At 29.2% G+C, this 20,328-nt stretch overlaps 2 protein-coding genes across 3 annotated transcripts in view; both read left to right on the top strand.

Moving 5' to 3' along the window:
* Positions 1-11,544, top strand: part of LOC100161233 (gonadotropin-releasing hormone receptor) — a 105,545-nt gene extending 94,001 nt beyond the window's left edge. For both annotated transcript variants that reach the window (XM_003245893.4, XM_008186876.3), the window contains exon 8: positions 10,250-11,544. In XM_003245893.4, coding sequence (XP_003245941.1) covers positions 10,250-10,465 — 216 coding nt within the window. In that variant the 3' untranslated portion in view covers positions 10,466-11,544. The remainder of the gene's footprint in view (positions 1-10,249) is intronic.
* A 1,441-nt stretch (positions 11,545-12,985) lies between these two features.
* Positions 12,986-18,044, top strand: LOC100569191 (odorant receptor 22c-like). The gene is made up of 2 exons (XM_003245902.4): positions 12,986-13,754; positions 16,297-18,044. The coding sequence occupies exons 1-2, from the start codon at positions 13,209-13,211 to the stop codon at positions 16,960-16,962; spliced, it is 1,212 nt and encodes a 403-aa protein (XP_003245950.2). The 5' UTR covers positions 12,986-13,208; the 3' UTR covers positions 16,963-18,044.
* The last annotated feature ends 2,284 nt before the right edge of the window (positions 18,045-20,328 follow it).

Here is a 20,328-nt window from a genome sequence, read left to right as displayed (position 1 = left end):
CAAAATAAACTCAGCTGTAGGGTTTTCTGAAAGTAACCATTGCTTTTTTCCTACAATATTCACCCTATTATCATGTTGACCACAACAGTTATTTAATTATTACAATTAGCTAATTACATGTTAAGCATATCGCTAGTTTATTTCCAAGAAATTCCTTCATTATTTTTTTACGAAACATAAAATTTTCTATGTTGTATCATATCAACATCATTTTTGAAACCAATTTTTAAATATTTTTTTTGAACATGAGGCCCCAAACCAGAGTTAAAATCGTGAGGCCCACTTTCGGAAAGGACGGTCCTGGAAATAATAACACTTTTCACTTTCCTCGTTTTTCAATAGAGGACAATAATTAGTGCAACGAGTAGTTTTTTTTTTAAAGTGACTAAACTTCAATAGTTAAAATGTGTTTCATGATAAACAGTTATTACTTATTCATAAGATAATTAATTTTATAGTCACATAAGTTAAAATTTTTTTTCTAACACAAAATCAATTGATTTAAAATAAATGTATAAATTATTGTTTGTATATAAATAAAAGTTGTTGCATATAATATGTTTTAGCCACTTCGTGAAATACAAAAATATTTAATGAACGTTCCAATTTGACATTGAGTTATTTTTTTTACAGTATGATTATTCTATTTTCTAAACAAAACATTTACTCTACACTATTATTATTATTTATTAATAGCTAACTCGGCGTTATCCATGCAAAGATTTGTTTTTTTTATATGTATATGTACAAATGTAAAATATGTCATAATTCTACCTATTATAATAGTAGTAATATAATATGTAAGATGTAACTAATATATAAATAAACAAAAAAACATTATTTTTTCATGAACCGTAAAAAGATTCATGCGTGAGCTACTCTTTAGCTATCTATTGGGGTTGAAAAATAAGCAATAAATACCCTACAGGGCTCAAGATTATATTGATATAACTTTTATTGAAAACGGCTCAGTAGTTTTTGAGTCGATTGACTTCGGTTGAACCAATATCCATTTCTGGCTGTATAACCACCTTATTTCGTCATTGAAAAAATGAAAAAATATAAGATATAGTATAGGTGCACTCTGGTTTTAGTACACCTCAATTCATAAGCAAATAGGCTTTGATGTACCTCGCTTTGGAAATAAATTCGACCGAGACGGACAATTCGCCTGTGGTGGATTGGATACAGCTCTTGTATAAATCGAACGTGGTTCAAGCTACTCTTTTAATTTTACTGATATCTATAAAAAAAATTAGAAATTTTCACAAAATCGGTCAAGCAGTTTTTTAGTAGGTAGATAATTGTACACATTCAACAATCAACTCTCATATTTGTTTTAGTTATAATATTATATATAATATATAAATGTTGTTTGATGCATGTATTTACCTCATCTGCCAGAGTAACCAATATCAACCATTCACATACAAATATCCCTTGGAAAGAAGGACTTTCAGTTTTTCCTAAATTTTTCAATTTTCCAGGCGTTTTTTCCTATTTGTATTTCCGTAAAAATCTCTTTTTGACTTTACAAGTATTTAAAAAATAAGCCAAATCGATTCAGTTATTTTCAAGTGTTGTGGTTACCAACGGACAGCATTTAATTTTTATTATATAGATTATACCTATATGAGTTATGACATATTTAATATACCATACAAGATTTTATAAATATTGATTTAAAGATCAATTAAATTTTACTGTACACAGTAGTGTTTAATATTTAACTATAAATTCCCATTAAATCTACATACAAAAATATAAATACTTCTTTTTAAAAAAGGGGGAATTTATGAAAGTATATAATATTATATGTACATTAATTAGTTTTGATTGAATTTATATAATTTAAACAGGACAATGATCTATAACATCAGGTTATATGTTTCATGATACCTCGATAGCAAGCACATCGTGAACAACTAAAAGACTCCTGACCTCCTATATAACATGAACAGTTTATACCAAATAGTTATCTATTATTAAACTCGTGGGTATCTGGAATGTGTATATTTTATTGGTTTTGATAAAATATATTCACGTTTATACCTAATTGATATAAAGTTCTGTATTTCAATTCTGTTAATTTCCATTCACTGTTCAATTCTGTAAAATATATGCAGTTTGTCAATACAAATTTTGTTTCAGCTAAAGAAGTTGACAAACAGAAAATTATTAACTTTGCGGCCAAACGATGTGCTTTTTTTAAATGTATCTCATTAAATGTAACAGAAAATAAATACAAAATGTATTTTTTTTAATGTGTATTTCATATATATTTTAAATTTTTATATATTTATTGTAAGTTTGTAAACAATAGTAACTCATTTGCCCCACCACAAGCTATTGTGGTAAATTAATCAAAATGTATTATGAAACTTTATTTTAACTTATTCTGTTTTAATTTGATTTTCTTAAATAATAATAGTAATAATTTCTAAATAATACCAGCTCTTTTGCCCATAACAAATGAAAATTAAATAACGAATTAACAAATGTTGACGATTCGTTATTTAATATTCGATGTAATGGTGTTCAAAACAAGCTAATATTTTAATAAAAATAACTGTATAACATGACTTCACGCCCGGGTATAAAATTATTATTTTAACTTACAACTTCAGGTAGTCATCGGCGTCAGGGCCACTCACTTTCTGAACTATTTTGACCGAGATGAACAATCTGGTGTTTAATTTACCTATCTATTATTTTCCGTTAAAATACACAGCATGGTGACATTGTCAATACTTGAGTATACCCCGTCAAAATCAGTTCAACCGTTTTGAAGCCTTTCTACGACAGACAGACAGACGAGTGAGTGTTTCATACATTTCATCATGTACGTTTCAAAAACACAGAGTATACATATCAAATATGAATACCTTTACCTACATTGTGATACGTAGCATAAATAAAATAAAAAAATATGATATTAAATAGTTGAAAAAGTCAATTTTATAAAGCTCTGCTTTAAACAGTTTAAACGTAAAACGATATATTATTTTGTTATGCTGTTAGTAGAATTTACTTATCTAAAATTATGTAGACATCAGACGTGTCTACTCTAGAACATACGTCATAATATTATAGTAATAACTAATATTGACTATAATAAAAGCAAGGTTTTTCTCCAATAATGATTAGCCACCTATATTTATGAATTTACAAGAAAAAAATTTAATCGAATCATAATAACTATTTTATTTTCTGTAACCAATAGCAACCATTATGATATGTATAATTTAAACAAAAAATTATTCAATTTTCATTAGCTGATACCAAATTTATAGTATCTAATTTACCATTAGTCAGTTAAATTCCGTAGCATATAGTATAGCATATAACTGTCTTCAAAAAACGGGCTATCTTACGCAAAATAATTTATCAAATCGGACTAATAGTCGGAATATTAGAACAATTAATATAATATATTATATTTATGATATTATCGTTTACACAAAAAAAAAATCGTCTGATTTATTATTAGTATAGATGACTCCAATATTCATGAATATTGAAAAATTGAATAGCTATTAAATATTTATAAATATAATACAATTTAATAATAATATGAATAAAAATTAAATATTTTTTTAAGTAGATTAACGTATCTTTAAATAATTAATTCAACTTATTTACTTATTATATTTATATAAGTTGTCATTAAAGCTAAGTCAAAATATGTATGATAAATATAAATGACTTTTCTTCAAAGTCACCAACATTTGCAAATTATTATACATTTAAATATTTATAAAATGACCATCAAATTTTATAGCTTAAGGCTTGAAAATGTATTACAAAGTTTCTCATACTGGAAACTAAAAATCTAAAAATATATTAAACACAACATTTTTTTCTATAGATATTTAAAGTTCAAATTTGGACGAATTTAGTTACATATTCAAATAAAAAATAACGATTTTAACCATTTTATTGTTATTTAAAAATATTTTCCGTGGAGACTTTTAATTGTACAATGTGCGTATATTATTATACTTTATATACTTACACAATTAAATTATCATTTCAATTGTATGCTATTGACTATTTATACCATGGACCTATTCACATCGTTCTATGGTAATGAGGTATTGACTCTACAATTAATAACACTAATAAATAATTTATTTATTATAATATGCGTATATTTTATAATAAGTAAATATTAATTATAATAAATTATAATATAATAATTATAATAATTTATAATATAATAAATGCGATGGTTTTGGGATGAACATATCTTGCAATGTAGACTGATAGTCCCATCAGCTCCTGCGCTTAAAATCATATTTCGAACACAACTATTTATCCCTTTTTCTATTTATCTTGTAATTTATTTAGGTGATTTACGTTTTTAAGTTAAAGACTAAAAGCTAACTTTTAACATAACTTTCATGTTTTTATATTACCTGAACTAAATGAATTAAAAAACAGTATTTATTATGTGCTAGCATTGTCGTTTTGTACTCTTAATATTATACGTAGGTATTACAGTATGGTATATTATCGTGTATCTAAATTGTAAGTAGGTATAATACTATAATATAATATAATATATTTAAGTATAATATAATATATTATATTATACTTAAAATATTATTTTCCTCGTAAATATGATTAAAATACATTTCATTACCAATGGAAATTTAATTTGCTATACTTTAATCCTACACACGGATTTTAATACCTATCAATTTAACCATTTTAGATACTTTTTTTTATGAATATTCAAATTCTTAAAATTTAAAATAGCATTATTAATAAAGGGTGAAATTTAACATGTGAGCTATAGAAATCCTATATTAGCATTAAATTATGCTCTTAATAAAATATACATAGTATAATAATTGATCGTACTTTTATTTTATTTATAAATACAATAAGATAATCCTATAGCTTGCGCTATCTATATTTACAATATATACATATATACAATATGTTTTACTAAGTGTGATAAACAAAATTAATTCTAATTATTATGGAGTTATGACAAAGTTATTGGGGTGGCTTAATTCTAAGGGTTTATTAATTAAACAATTAGGTCGTGAGGGCGTCCACGTCTAAGGTAGGAATGTACTTATGTACCTAATATTGTAACATACCTATACTTACCTATGACTTTTTCTTAAATACAAAATAACTTAATCTGTAGTTATAGTTTTAATAGTTGGTACCTATTATTTATTTTCGTTCGTTTCTTAATAGATTGCCAAATTTGAAAGATATATTTTGTTTTAGTTGTTTAATCATAGATCAAAAATAAATTATTATTTAAATATAATTGATGAACTAGAAATTATATTCTCAACAATATTGTTATTTTTGCTAAATTTGTATTAAAAAAGTTGTTATAACTGCAAAATATAATACATTAAAATATATAATATATTTAAACCCGGCACAGAGATAAAATTTGCATTTAAAAAATAAATAAAAAGTAATAATATTCAAATATGCAAAAATATGGGATATAAAAATAATATTTTTTATCTCCAGAAAGTGTAAAGGCTCTGTCAAATAGAACATGTTATAACGCGCGTTCGAGCGATAAATGGCTTGTTGGCGTGGTGCTTTCACGCGCGTGAATAACGCCGCGTTGTAATTAATTACAAAATCACGCGACGTTAAAATAACGCTTTCTGTTTGACAGAGCATTAATATATTTTTATCTTTAGTTTCTATTGTACTCTTCAAAAAATATGCAAAATTCTATATTATACTTATTAGTGATAAGACTATAGTGTTGATATTTCTTTTTGTAATCATCGTATGACTTTGAGCAGTGTCCACTTAAAAAAAAATCACAATATCAATAAATGCATACGTATTTAAAATATGAAGTAGCCATTGTAGGTACTTGTTAAAATATATTTTATTCCACATAATTGATATGAATAATAATTATTAATTTGTTAACTATGTTTTTATCTAAGTTTGCAAGAGTACCTAGTTATTATTTATTTGTTAAATACTTATATCTGATTTTATCTGTAGTAGGTACAACATTTTCCTCAAAATAAATATATTATAGATACCTAGATATTTAGACAGTACAACGCAATACACATAGCAATAATGTCGTATGGTTAAGTTATAAATAAAATAAATATGGATTTTTCACGTGTGTTTATTCAATATATTATTTGCTATTCAATTTAATGACATATTTAACATGATATCGTTACAGATCCATATAATAAAATGAATAGAAACCCATACAGCCATAGGTACATTGCGAATTTAAAACATGGTCCCTATACCCTATGCTCGAAATTATTAAATGTTTTAGAACGTTTCATTCGATTTTTTTCGTTATATAGGAAACTTTATGAGAATGCATTACTTTATATGATGGCTATTCGGCAATTCTGCTGAGACTCGTAGTCATATATATGTTTAAATTGTCTATAGATACTGTAAATATGATAATGTACCTATACCTACATATTATTATGCAATATATAGGATTAAAAAGCAATCTTATAAATTATAATTTTTTTAGCCAAATAATGTGTAGGTATTCAGGTAAGTACTACATGACGTACCGTATACGGATGATACACGTATATTATTATCGTATAAGCTTTGATAGCATTGATTTGTGAACATCATAATTATCAGTTATCACGTATAATCCATTATGTGTGTAAGTAACAATTATTGCTTTGAATTGAATATAGTATAAATCCTTTAAAAATCCATTCAAAATACCACGAAATGCTATTTAAAATGCAATTAATTGGAAAATAAATTTAAAGCTATCAATCAATATAATTGCGATCTACCGTAATAATATTACAATAATATAGTGAAGTTTGCAATATATAAATTTAATTAAACTTGTAACGTTCAGTGTAAGTTGAGTTCATCCGTTTGTGTATGATATCCAAGTACCTATCAAACATGTATTAAAGTATACATTGCCGGGTATAGGTAATAATAATATGCATCAGTTTGTGAAAGCTCCATCGCCGCTCACACACTCTGCCTCTCTTCTGCCCGCAATCGCATTTTGTTTGATTAATTATTATTATTTAATATGACGTATATTACCTACCACCAACTATCCCAACGAACGACGATCGGCTCACGCTGCTGGTCCGTCTGTTCCGCCCTCGCTCTTTTCTTTTCCCACCGCCTACGGGGACGCACCTGCAGGCTATTAAAGTATTTTATTCAATACTGTGTTTTTTTTCATGGAGTAGCTGAAACTGAAGTTTTCCCCGGCGATTTCCGTGGGAAGGACGATGATCAAAAGGACCATCAAACATCGACGGGAAAGACTTCAGTCCGATCCCTTTTGCTATAATCATGACGTATGAATAATGTGGTATATTATTATTACTATTTTCTGTACCTATCTGGACAGTACTACATATTATGCGTATTTACTATATTATTATTATGAATATTATTAATGATTAATTGACCGGTAACCGTCCAGTTGAGCTCTTTCGGGTCACATTATATCAGACTTAGCACTAGAATCATTTATTCGGGTTTTGGGTGCTGGATGTATTCGGTCGGGTGTTTGAACACCGGAATAAAAAATGTAAACAAACGTTCGGGTTTTAATAACTGTCATTATTCGGGTTAGTATTCAATTGGTTAATATGGGTGTTCAGTATAATCTAGAAAAAAACACAAATTTGAAGGCTGAGCCTTGGACCTTAGTGCATTATGACTTTTATACTTCAGCAAGTTTCCAGATATTATTTTCCTTATAAACTATTTTTTGTTGTTGTTGTTATGATTCATAATTAATTCTCTGTCTTTTGAATTTCTATCATAATAATATAATTTTAATTAATTCTTTTCTTTTAATATTTTTTTTTTTTTTTTTTGGTCTAGAGCACGACAACTATGGTCATTAGCTATTGTAGGGGTTATGGTTGGTTACGGTTGGTACAGCTGGTAGGCCACACGTGTATGTATGGAAAAGTTTTTGCCACTATGAACTAATAGCGGGGGCCGTTGCTTACTTTCAATCACATTACGTGATTGATTTCAGCAACTGCGCCTGCACTCCAATCTACTTTTAATATTTTTTTGAAATTGTTTATTATTCTGGGTTTTAATAATTCATTTTTTTACACACTTTTCTTAAGTTCGCTTTCACGTCTATTTGTCTGTCTGTAATCAAATCTTGCGCGCTCGATTTGAGGCACTTTTTGACGATGAAAAATTCTGAAAATTGGTATAGGTATAACCTTGGTCTTGGATGACAATACAATAATCCGTTGTTATTTTGGGACCCGGACCTCCAGGTCAGCGATGACGGGTGCGCAAAGTCATCTCCGAGGAAGTACAGGTACGAAGTGTTTCTCTGAGTCAAGGCGGGTTTCTCGGGGGTTTCGTGGTCACTAAAACCGAATTTGAGGTCTAACAAATGCCCCGAAGTCCCCGGCATCCCCCTACACGGATTCTGCAGTGGTACAGCTTTGGATGAAATTGAAAGAATAAGACAACATCGTCAAAATATTTCGGAAGAAATTGTAAATGAAGGACAATAAATTATAAGTACTGTAAAATAACAAAATATATTATAAATATAATGATCTCATAATGAAATTTTGAATGAAAATTGAATGAAAAATTAAAATTGATTTATATTATTCGTGTTAATAATACTAGCATTGAATAAACAGAAAAAATTTAATTTGTTGTATCAAACAAATAAAAGTCTTTTCATTTCACGACCCCATAAACTTATTTATTTATTACAAATCATATCATCAGTAGCAGGATTCTTGAGTTTAAATCTAAGATATGAGCTTCATCCATATTTAAATTTTCCATCAGCAAATTTTTCATTTTAGAAAAGTGTGTTTTTAAAAAAAAATTTTAAAATTTTTTTTTTATGGTTAACAAGTTTATTTTATTCAACAACATCTTGATACAATTCATAACATGATATGAAAATATGAAAATGTGAACAAAAAAAAGTTCATTGACTATGCTGATGTGAGTGAGTTATCCCATCTTATCACATTAAATATATACCTATAATAATACATTACAGATACCTTTACAAAGATTTATCTGGTGAAATATTATAATATTTTTAGATTTCTTTAAATGTTATTATTTTAACAAGTTGATTGTTGGTAGCACAAAAGTACTCTATATCTCCATGGTTTCACTGAGGTCTGAGGCTCAATAGACTATTTTTTCATTAACTGACGTCCACTCAGAGGTGGATCTAGGATTTTAAGGAACTTTATATTATCTAATAATTATAATGCACAATAAATGTACGTACTTATGATAATTTATAAGTATAAAATTTTAAAGCATTAGTATAAGTTTGATGTTACAACTATATTTAGCATATATAGCACAGCTAATGAGCTATGGTGGAGGAGGTAGGCCCCTCTGCCCCCCTTAAATTCACCACTGGGCCCCCATAGATAAAAAATACTTAATTTTCTATACATACCGATTTGGTAGTTTGGTAGCCTTTCTTATGCCAAAAATAATCTCGTACAATTCCACGGTAATGTATTTGATACGGGTTTACTTTACTACCATATTTATGGCAGTTTATTGCACTAGGTAGCGAGTTATATACTTGCAAGTATTAAAAAGTAGATCCTACAGTTAGAAATAAGCTGTACACTTATTTTGAAATGTTGGTCCACTATACCAGACGGAGTACCTCGCTATAATAGGTACCTACCACAACCGAGACTAAACAAAAAAAACGGTTGTTACTATAATAACATTGTTGTACTAACCTTAACAAAAGGAAATATAAAGCTAAAATGTGCATTATACTTGAAGAGATAAAAATGAAACGTATTACATTATCTAAAATATTAAATAATACGATAGGTAGTCATAATTATTAGGATGGATAGCAGTATTTATATACAATATTGAATATAATATAATATTATATATATTTATCCCAGGTATAACAGCAATAAACCACATACTGGGAGAATAATTTAGTTCGTTGATATAGTAAAGTAATTTTAAGTTCATAATTTAAACTTTAATGAACTTAGGTTTTAAAGCTAAAACATGCACTTTGCAATAAATCCATATTCCATTTCCCTAGTAATAATGATATAATATTTACGTTTGACAAGCCCTGAGATAAAAAATTATTATTTATTACCCTTTTGTGTTTATGATTTCAAAACACAAAGTTATATACAATAGTTATAAAATAATAAAAACAAAAATATTATTCAAAACAAAAGTTAAACGTTTATGTGATTGTTTACGTTTACAGGGTGTTGGGGAATCTGTAGCTTCGGTGAGAGTGGTCACGTGGCACAAATTGACCGTTCGAACAAAAGCTAATCGAAAATCGACTATTGGCAACAAAGCGGCATTGTTCAAATCCGCCCAGAACGGTAATACGAATGATGACGGTCTGGTCAAAGAGAACGTCACAGTTACCACGACGTTGTGCAACGACAGCGATATTAACGACAAGAATACTTAAAGGCGATATAGCGACAAGACACTTGAGTTGTAATTATTATTCCTTTCAAAAGTTCAATTTGTATTTATGTACATGTACCTACATGGTAATCTGGTACAATTTGTGAACTAACTACAGTTCAACGACTTTTGATCATAGATATCATATTATTATTCCGTCAAAAAGCCACAAGAATAATACCTAAGTAAATAAACTGTTTGTGTGAATATCTGGTCGTATATAATATTTACGGTTATTATATTATGAATCATAATATTATACGATAATATTTATTAATTTTGACTTTTAAGTTTATATAAACACAATACCTATTAAGTATATACATAATTTATACATTTTTCTCATAATAAAGTTGGTAAAAACATAGGTTAGTATAATATGCTACTTAAAGTCTCCTATATTTACTTTTTAGGATTAATTATAAATTATAATACGAGTAATAGATATAATGTTCTTGATAAAATATTGAGTTTTGTTTTTGAATATTTTGTTACAAAGTCATTGTCTTTATCGATTCTTTTTATTTTTTTTTTTGTGAATGTATAAAATATAATATAATATAATATATGTTAAACAAGTAATTTATATTTAATCTCCATGAGATGGTTCAAATTTAAAAAATGTTTGTGTTATTTTTTATGATCAATGATCATCATACATTATACATATACAAAACAGTTGTATACACGATTAATGTATATCGCAACATATATTATTCTTAAAGGCAGTGAAAATTCAGATATTATAAGTAAACGTAAACATTTAAAATTATTTACAATATTAAAAACAGTTAGTATTATAATAATGTGTTTGGTACAATTACGATGTATTTCATGTAGACTCTCATTCACATATTGTTTAGTAAGTTTAGCCTAGTAAATGCAAATACCTAGGAAGGTTTTACAGTTATGCAGACACTAATACGATAGGTATATTATAATATGATATGTGAATTGTGTGTTAGCTAAATATCATTAAATGTTATTATCTTAGGTTTATTTCATTGTTAAGTTAAGGATTAACTATAATATTTAGCTTGAAAATAATTATGGAAAATAAATTTTCAAAGATTATTGGTATGAAATATTTTAGTTGTATTTATTTATTTATTTTTATGTAATAACGTATTGCATAATGGCATTATGGCAATAAACCGTAATAATATCATTAATAAATCCCCTTGAGTCATTTGAGACGAAGTGTATAATGCTTTCATTGTACCTACTCATATGATTATTAAATTTGTTTTCTATGTACAAAACATAGAAAGTAAACATTTCGCCTTGGGTGAAAAAAAGTTTTCGATAATTTTTATTCGTTCAAATTAATAATTTACGTATAATATTATGTCCTTGAGGCATTGACACAGATCGTGTCGCATGTTTATATGGGTCTTATTATTTACGGTAGGTGTAAGAATACAGTTTGAGTTGAGACACATCAAATATTCGACCCGAACGATTTTCTACGTAATAATTTACAAGATATGCGCGTGCTACAACACAAACGTTAAAAGACAAACAGATAAGACAAATAATATTTGAGGGTGTATAATATTATATTATCTATGCGAAGAATATATTTTGACAAAAGTCTATATAATATAACAAGGACGTATAATTTAATAGTATTACAGACAGAAAATAATATGTAGGATATATAACTCTTATCGTCACGGAACTCAATAGGTGTTCAGACATACGTTTATACAATATGGTACAATCATTAGGTCTGCGATCGTATCGTCAGAAGTGTGATTCGTAAAAAGTGGATATTTGCAATACTCGTAAAGTAAGTACTCTTTTATGCTTTAAAGAAATGTTTTTAAATTATACTCGAAATACTTGTTTTATTATTTTATAGTAAATAATACAAAATATTTTTCTAAAAAAGGCCTAAGTGGAATGATTCTTCGATCAGTTGCATATTAAGATAGTATGTAGAAAAAAAAACATACAAATAAAAACAGCAATGAAAAATACTTGGATTTTAAACTACACCGTATTTTTACATTTGAAACTAAATATAATATATCAGAGATAGGTTTAAAATATTAAGATTTTTACACTAGAAAGGGTCATCAAAACTATATATAAAAATAAAAATTTTGTGAAAATGGACATAAGAGTATATGACCTATGGGCTATGCAACTGATGGTTGACTCGAAATATACTTGTATGCTAAATCCTTTGGGGAATGTATGTTGATATTTGATACTTTATCTCAACTTAATTATAAAAATAAACTTATAAGCCAAAAAAAAGATTTTTTTTTACTATCAAATTCTGTTCTTGGATAACTGGACAAGAAAGTATTCAAAATATTTTTGAATTGTAATCGTACCTATTTCAAAAGTATTTATATGATATTATATATTATTATGATTCTATCGTATCAGTGTTATAGTCCGCGTCACGCGTCACGAAAACTGGCGGCTGATTTTAGCGCCCAAGTGATGTATTTTTGATAGGGCTATCTACTACTAATAGTTTTAAAAAAACACCACTAGGAGCGCTAAAATCAGCCGCCAGTTTTCGTGACCCGGACTATAGTAAACGTCACGATACATAGAATTCAACTGGAAACATTTTTAATAATATGAACATTGTATATTTTATACTATATTACTATAATATAATTTATATGTATCAGGTACTCAGAACATAACATCACGGGTTTAGTTATGTAGGTGTATATCATATTATTTATTGTATACCATCCGGCCAGCCGCTTGTTTGCGTGATGGACGTGATGCAAAAGCCCGAACGTTTCATTCTGACTCCGTTCCAAAAGTTTTGCATCAGATGGAGCGTGTTTTTCGACTCTTCTTCGGACCGTCTATCCAGAATCGAAACGGTGCTCAGGACCATTCAGTTTTCAACGATCATGATCACGTCAGGGATGACCATGACTTCGGTGTTGATCGCCGACAACAAAAAAGCACTAGAGTCGTTCACGTACTTCGTAATATGCGTGTTCATGTTGGCCATCATCACGTTCGCCATCCGGACGAAACGTTTCAACCGGGCCATGCTGCTGATGGTCGTTGACGAATTTCCCGGCTACAACAGGCCCATGCCGGATGTACTGAAGCGCAAGATGGCGGCAATACGCACGTCCTACGGCGACTTCACGATGAAGGTGATCGTCTCGTATCTCACACTGGTCTTGTTCGAGATACCGGCCACGGCGATGGTGCCGCTGGCAGCCGCCAGTCTCACCGACGTCAAGTTGGGTTCACAAAGCACGCAGATGGTAGTCCTGTGGTTCCCGGCCGATACAAGTCAGGTGAATATAAAATAAAAAAAATGGTATTATTTACATACCTTGGAAGTATTAGTGTTTACTTTTTCGTACGAATCGCGTGACATAAATAAATTAGTTACATCATGATTGTATGAATAAAACATATTTATTAATATCAAACACCTATACCTTTATACTTACGTCAAACGACTATTAAACTCAAATAAATACAATTTTATTTAGGTTAAAAATATAAATCATTTTTATTTAGATAAAGATAAACCATTTATATTGGTGTCTATAGATAAAAATAATTAATTTGTAGGTATTTGACATTTGTATCAAGATCCGTAAAGGTAATTCAATTTCGTTTTATTTTATCAACCGACTATACTTACGTTTTTCTATGCTTGACAGCTAATCAGTTTTCATAGTATCTGGAGACTGGAGTCGACATTTTATGATTTATGACATGTGCATATAATAATGTCTAAAAAATGTATTTAACTATTTAAATACTGTGGTATGTACGTTGTCCCAAAAATAATTCCCTAATTTATTATGCTTTTGTAATATTGCTGTTGAGTTTTACGTATACATTTTCTTTTCATTTTGTTTCAACATACAATATAACGCATTTCGGTATCGAATTTATTACTTGTAACTTCTGGTCTTTATAAGCGATAAGTATATCAATAATATCATGACCAGTGGCACTATTAGCGTGGGGGAGAACTGTGCAACATAATGGGGTATTTTGGGGCACAACTTAGGCTTAACTGAATTGATTTGAATAGTTTATTATTTTTTACGCTGGAGCACAAAAATCCCAATTACTGCGGTCTGCAGTACTGACTAGGTATAATGCATTTACATACAAACACCACCCAAAACACCCCGACTTTGAGGAGTTGTATCTCGTCAACGGATAAACGAAAAATGAAAATTTAAACGTGATAATTCATAAGAAAAAAAGCCTTACTAAATTATGAAAATTTTTAGTATGGGTTGCCATTTGAAAATCAAAAGTCGATGGTGGTTTACCTAATAAATATAAGGGTGAAAAATATAAAAACATTATATAATTCTAGAACAGCGTAGATAAAAAAATTTGAAAAAAGTGAATACTTGTTGAGATAATGAGTGTTTTACGCTTAATCAATCGCCCTGTATATCATAGGCTGACAGACCGTCTTCGCTCAGAATCGTTTTTCGTATACAATATTAGATATAGCATTGAATTCAAATTTAATACCATGCATTACAGTGACCCACAGTAACCTATTGTACAGCAGATCAGAAATAAGCCCACTTGCCCAACTTTTTTTAAATTTCATACTAAACTCAAGATCAAACCATATTTTATATTTTGTATCTACACTTCAACACTTAATAGAATCATAAAATAATAAATAACCTTTTATACGCATATATATAGTATAATTGCATTGTTATAGAAGATTTGGGATAATATATCAAAACAAAACTTTTTTATATTTACTAGATAGTACGATACAAATACTCTTCGTTGAGTATACTTTGTTATATTATTTGTATATTATGCACGGCAGTATTAGGTCTTGGTAAATAAAGAACAATAAATATTTTTTCTTGTATAATTCTAAATCTATAGTGAACTTTTAATAAAATTGCAATTGTAAATTACAATACTTTCCTTAATCCCCAACCACGAATGTACCAATATATTGATTTTTCAAATTTGTGTATTTTTATTGTTTATACCGTCATCATTGTTTTGGAACAGTAAAAATGCTTTAACTTTTAGGATTGTTTATGGTAGAAAACTGGATCCAGTTATTAATTTGGGGAAGGAGAGATTAGTTAAAAATAGAAAATTCGCGATACTTACTAAATAATCAGGAAAAACAAAAATTTAACCAGAAGAAAATATACAGTAATTCATAAAGGAAAAAACCAGCCAAGTGCGAGTCGGACTCGCGCACGAAGGGTTCCGTACCATCATCAGCTATAAACATGTCGGCAACACTGCTTATATTGTATATTCTAGGATTTTTAGTATTTGTTGTTATAGCGGCAACAGAAATACATAATCTGTGAAAATTTCAACTTTCTAACTTTCATAATTCATGAGATACAGCTTGGTGCGACAGACGGACGGATAGCGGATAGCGGGGCCTTAGTTATAGGTTCCCGTTTTACCGTACCTAAAAACTGAATGGACCTAATATTTTCAACAAATATTTATATTGGCATTTCTCAGAAATAAAAGGATTTTTATCTTTTTGAGATATTTATAGATATTTGAAATTGTCTACTTTTCTGTGTTTTTTTTTATTCATGTGGATTCAATATTTATATTTGAAAATTTGACGCAAGGTTCATTATCAATTTATTAAATAGCAATTAAAGAAATAATTTATCGTAGTCACATTAATTTTTTATAAGCGTATGAAAATCAAATTTCGATCTAGTTGTCTACAATAATTATAACAGGAGAGTGATATAATGTAAAATATCTGTAATGTATAATATCTAATACGGCTAATAGTATAATCGATTTTTTGAGAACCTTTCATTAGTCATTACTATTGCGTTTTTGCAGGTCGGGATGTATGCGGTCTCGTATGTGATACAGTTCTTAATCGTCGTGACCGTAAAGTTCATCATTACCGGCATCATGTGTTCGTTTTCATTCTTCGTCAGCCAAATGATATCCGAGTTTCAGATACTGTCCGCCTACGTCGAGCACGCGGTCGAAATTGTCGAGTACGATCAGTCTGCGGACAAGACCACCGAACAGAAGCTGTTGGACCACGTGAAGAACTGCGTGATGCTTCATGATCGGCTGATTTACTTCAAGGACCAACTTAACGAGAGTTACGGATACATTATACTGCTGGAGCTTATGTTCAGTACGCTTTACTTCTGTCTGTCGGCGTTCAACATGATATTCGTGGGCAACCGGTTCGTAATGGTCAAAGGTCTGCTGACGCTTTCCAACTACCTGGCCGAGCTGTTCATATTTTGCATGTACGGCAGCATGGTCGAGGACGCGCACATGGGCTTGCTGAGGGCTTCATACTCGGTGGCGTGGTACGCACAGCCCGTGCGCTTCCGCCAGTCGCTGACGATGGTCATGTCCAGGACGCAGACGCCGTTACAGTTAACTGTCGGCAAGGTGTTCATAGCCAACCTGCCACTGTTCCTGTCCGTACTCAAGGTCTCATATTCGGGCGTCAATGCGCTCAGGGCGGCAAACGCCAAGTAGAGTCGTTGGTTATACTATATTATATTATGAAGGATTACAATATCGTCTCCCCCCCCCCCCCAATCCACACACACACATGATTTTCGATAAAAATCAATTTTTAAATTGTATTTTCTTTTTTACATACACTATATTATTTTACATTTTAGGATAGTGTTCATTAGATTCAATAATCTTATTTTATTATTTCCATCTAGTACGCATTGTAGACAGCTGGTGTTTTCGCTAAGGAAATATACAGTGTTTAAATCATTATTTACGGTACAAGATCGCATTAAATGGGAACGGCACACCCACATCACGCTCAACAAAATTAAAAATATACTATAGTGTATCAATAACTATTTTTTTTAGAGGATCGGTATAAAATGACGATGAACATCAAATATTTGACAACGACTAAAAATACGAACGATTTGCAAGAAAAAAAAATAATTAGCGAGGAAAGAGTTTACATATTAAATCATTTTTGTATTTTTTCAAAAAATCGTTGGCTTTCTCATTTTTTAAAAATTTAATTTTCGATAATATTATTAACTTAGTGTTATACAGCATGCGGGTATTATTTCCAGTAAGAACTATTTGGTTTCGATTTTATTTTACTTGGATATTCGTCAAGGGTACATAATATTTTGTTAAATATTATATTAAATACACCTGTAACCAGATGTGGATGACATCGATGTATGTTATTATACATAATATTGTGTTACTGCACTATAGTGAATATTATATTGTATTTACGTGTGGGATGAAACGAACAAAATTATTGAGAATTGCAATTCTTTTTTGTCAATAGTATTAATATATATTTTTACACATATTGTGCAATATACATGATACCTACTTGTAACATTATACTACATAGTATACATATATACTTTTACTTAAACTTCACATAACATTTTGAAAATAAAATATATCCAATGAAATTCAATAACACGGGTTAGGTGTGTAATATTTGTATAATGATAATCAGCGGTGAACATCAGAGCAATATGGTTGTATATAGGTCCATGTTATGAGTTTTATGGAGTTCAACATAAAATTTAAATAAAATATTACAAAAATATAATATTCTAATCCCACACCATAAAAATTACACATCTGTAAAATTTTTTTCCTGTGATACTAATTAAACTCAATTAAAATTGTATAACAATTTTAAATTATTCACTCGTAATTTATTCTCTTAAATAATATTATTTATAGGTGACAATAATCTATAGAGTATGTGCTATAGCCACACATTACACAATTATTATACATTATTTAAAATTTCTAAAGAAAAATGTTGAAATTGAATGCAAAATAATGAAACATGAATTTAGGGATGTAGGTACCTATTAATAAAAATTAAATGAGTTCAACAACCATAAATAGAATAATATTATTATTGTTTTTTTTTTTTAATTTTTGTAAACTACGATATAAATTATCTGTAAATTTTACATTTTCATGAAGTGGTCTATATTTAAGTAGGTGAAGAGACCTTCCACTGAAAACGCTTCGATCTGATTTATCTACAACAACAAATTTACTAAAATGTATTAATAAAAAATAAGAACTTTATTTAATGTTAATGACAAATACACATATCATGTTTTCGGTCACAACGATCGGACATGAAAGCATTAATATACATACATTATTTCTTAGAAGTAAGAACCCTTTTATAAAATAAAAGTTTTACATTACCTATTAATTGTATCATCACGAACTTTTAAAAAAGCACTTAGGACAATGATTTTTGACCATACAATGGCCCTAAATTCGCAATTCGTATAGTCGTAATAATAAATTAGTATAAGTTTTTTACTCGCTTATATTATCTGTAAAAGCGGATCCCAACATAAAGGATTCAGAGCTACCGAATAGTTAATATTAGGTACTTCTTAACAATATAGAAGCCGTAATGTATGTAGGTATATTATATGTTATTATTATAACAAATTGGTAGAAACTTCGCCATAAGTATTATTCAGTTAAATATATCTATGTTTTTGTTAGTCTATGGTATAGACACTATAAAATATATTATGCATATATTATTTACCTACATAATATAAGATAAAAAATAATTTTGCTTTTACATAAATTGTATAAATTCATGTTCTTTAGATTCAAGAATTAATTGCTTTGCTGGTAGAGCGATATTATAACTTTTTCAAGTCATAAATGCAATAATGAGCTAACAAATAATAAATGTTAACAAATATTCAACTTTTATGCTAATGGCAAGTTTAAAACAGATTACCTAAGCAGTTTATTTCAGTTTAGTGGCTTTGATTCTGCCATTAATTTTGTAAGTCAACAGACATTAAATAAACTATAACATCATCGGCTTCAGTTCGACTTTCATCGACCTATAATAGATTTTTTTCACCTTTCAGTATATCTCGACAATAATAAAATTATGTTTTGTTACTGTAAAATGTTATAATTTCTTTTTTATTTTATTAAACTATATTTATGTACCTAAAGTAAACATCTAATTAAGTATATTAAGTAATAAATTAATTAAATTTGATCAGATGAGAAAAAAATTACATGCGGTTCACATGATCAAAATATATCCATTAATATTGCAGCATAAAAAATATATAATTTTGTTTTTTTTTGGTTGAGGCTTCGAAAACGGAGGTCATTAACCAGTGAAACTATGGGGGAGGGTACTGTAGGTTTTTTTAACACGTGTGTGTTTGTTTTCGGCAGAATTTTGAAGTGGGCACACGTAGGTATCTGCCATGCCCGGGTGGTGGATGGTGGCCTCTCTCTCCGGACACCGTGACTGCCCGAAGAAAAAATCCTCCCATGGTCGAGTTCGAACCGGCGACGATGAGCGTCGCAATAACCGACGCCTTAGTCCGCTCGGGCACTCCTCAAATCCAAGATTTGAAAATTTAATACAAGATTCCTCATAAATTCAACTTAAAAAAATATATACAAAAACATATATTGGGTGGTAAAATGGAAATCCCAAAAGTGCTGGGCGTGCATACCACGCGTATCCCTTACACAACCAAAGAATGAAATCTATACCACGGTCCTTACAAAAACCTTTTGGTTACATCTTATATTCATATTATAAACTCCTCGCGTGACGTGTAAACAATAAACATTTTTATTTCGTAGACTAATCTGGTTGTTGCATAGATCCCACCTGCATAGTGCCATTGTTCTATGATAGTGCATTACCTTTGCCGTGACCAATAGTAATCACTATTATAAATTTCCCAGTAGTTTTCAAAAGCGCCGGGAAAAACAAAAGAAAAATTAAGGAAAAACGGGAATTTTTACGCAAAATCGATTTTTCACAAAATTGAATTTGGTTTTTGGTGTAACTTTAAAAAAAATGACCGTAGA

Source organism: Acyrthosiphon pisum, chromosome A1 (genome assembly GCF_005508785.2).
Source record: "Acyrthosiphon pisum isolate AL4f chromosome A1, pea_aphid_22Mar2018_4r6ur, whole genome shotgun sequence".
Lineage (NCBI taxonomy): Eukaryota > Metazoa > Arthropoda > Insecta > Hemiptera > Aphididae > Acyrthosiphon > Acyrthosiphon pisum.
Note: the sequence above shows the minus strand (reverse complement) of the source record. Positions and strands in the feature narration are given on the sequence as shown.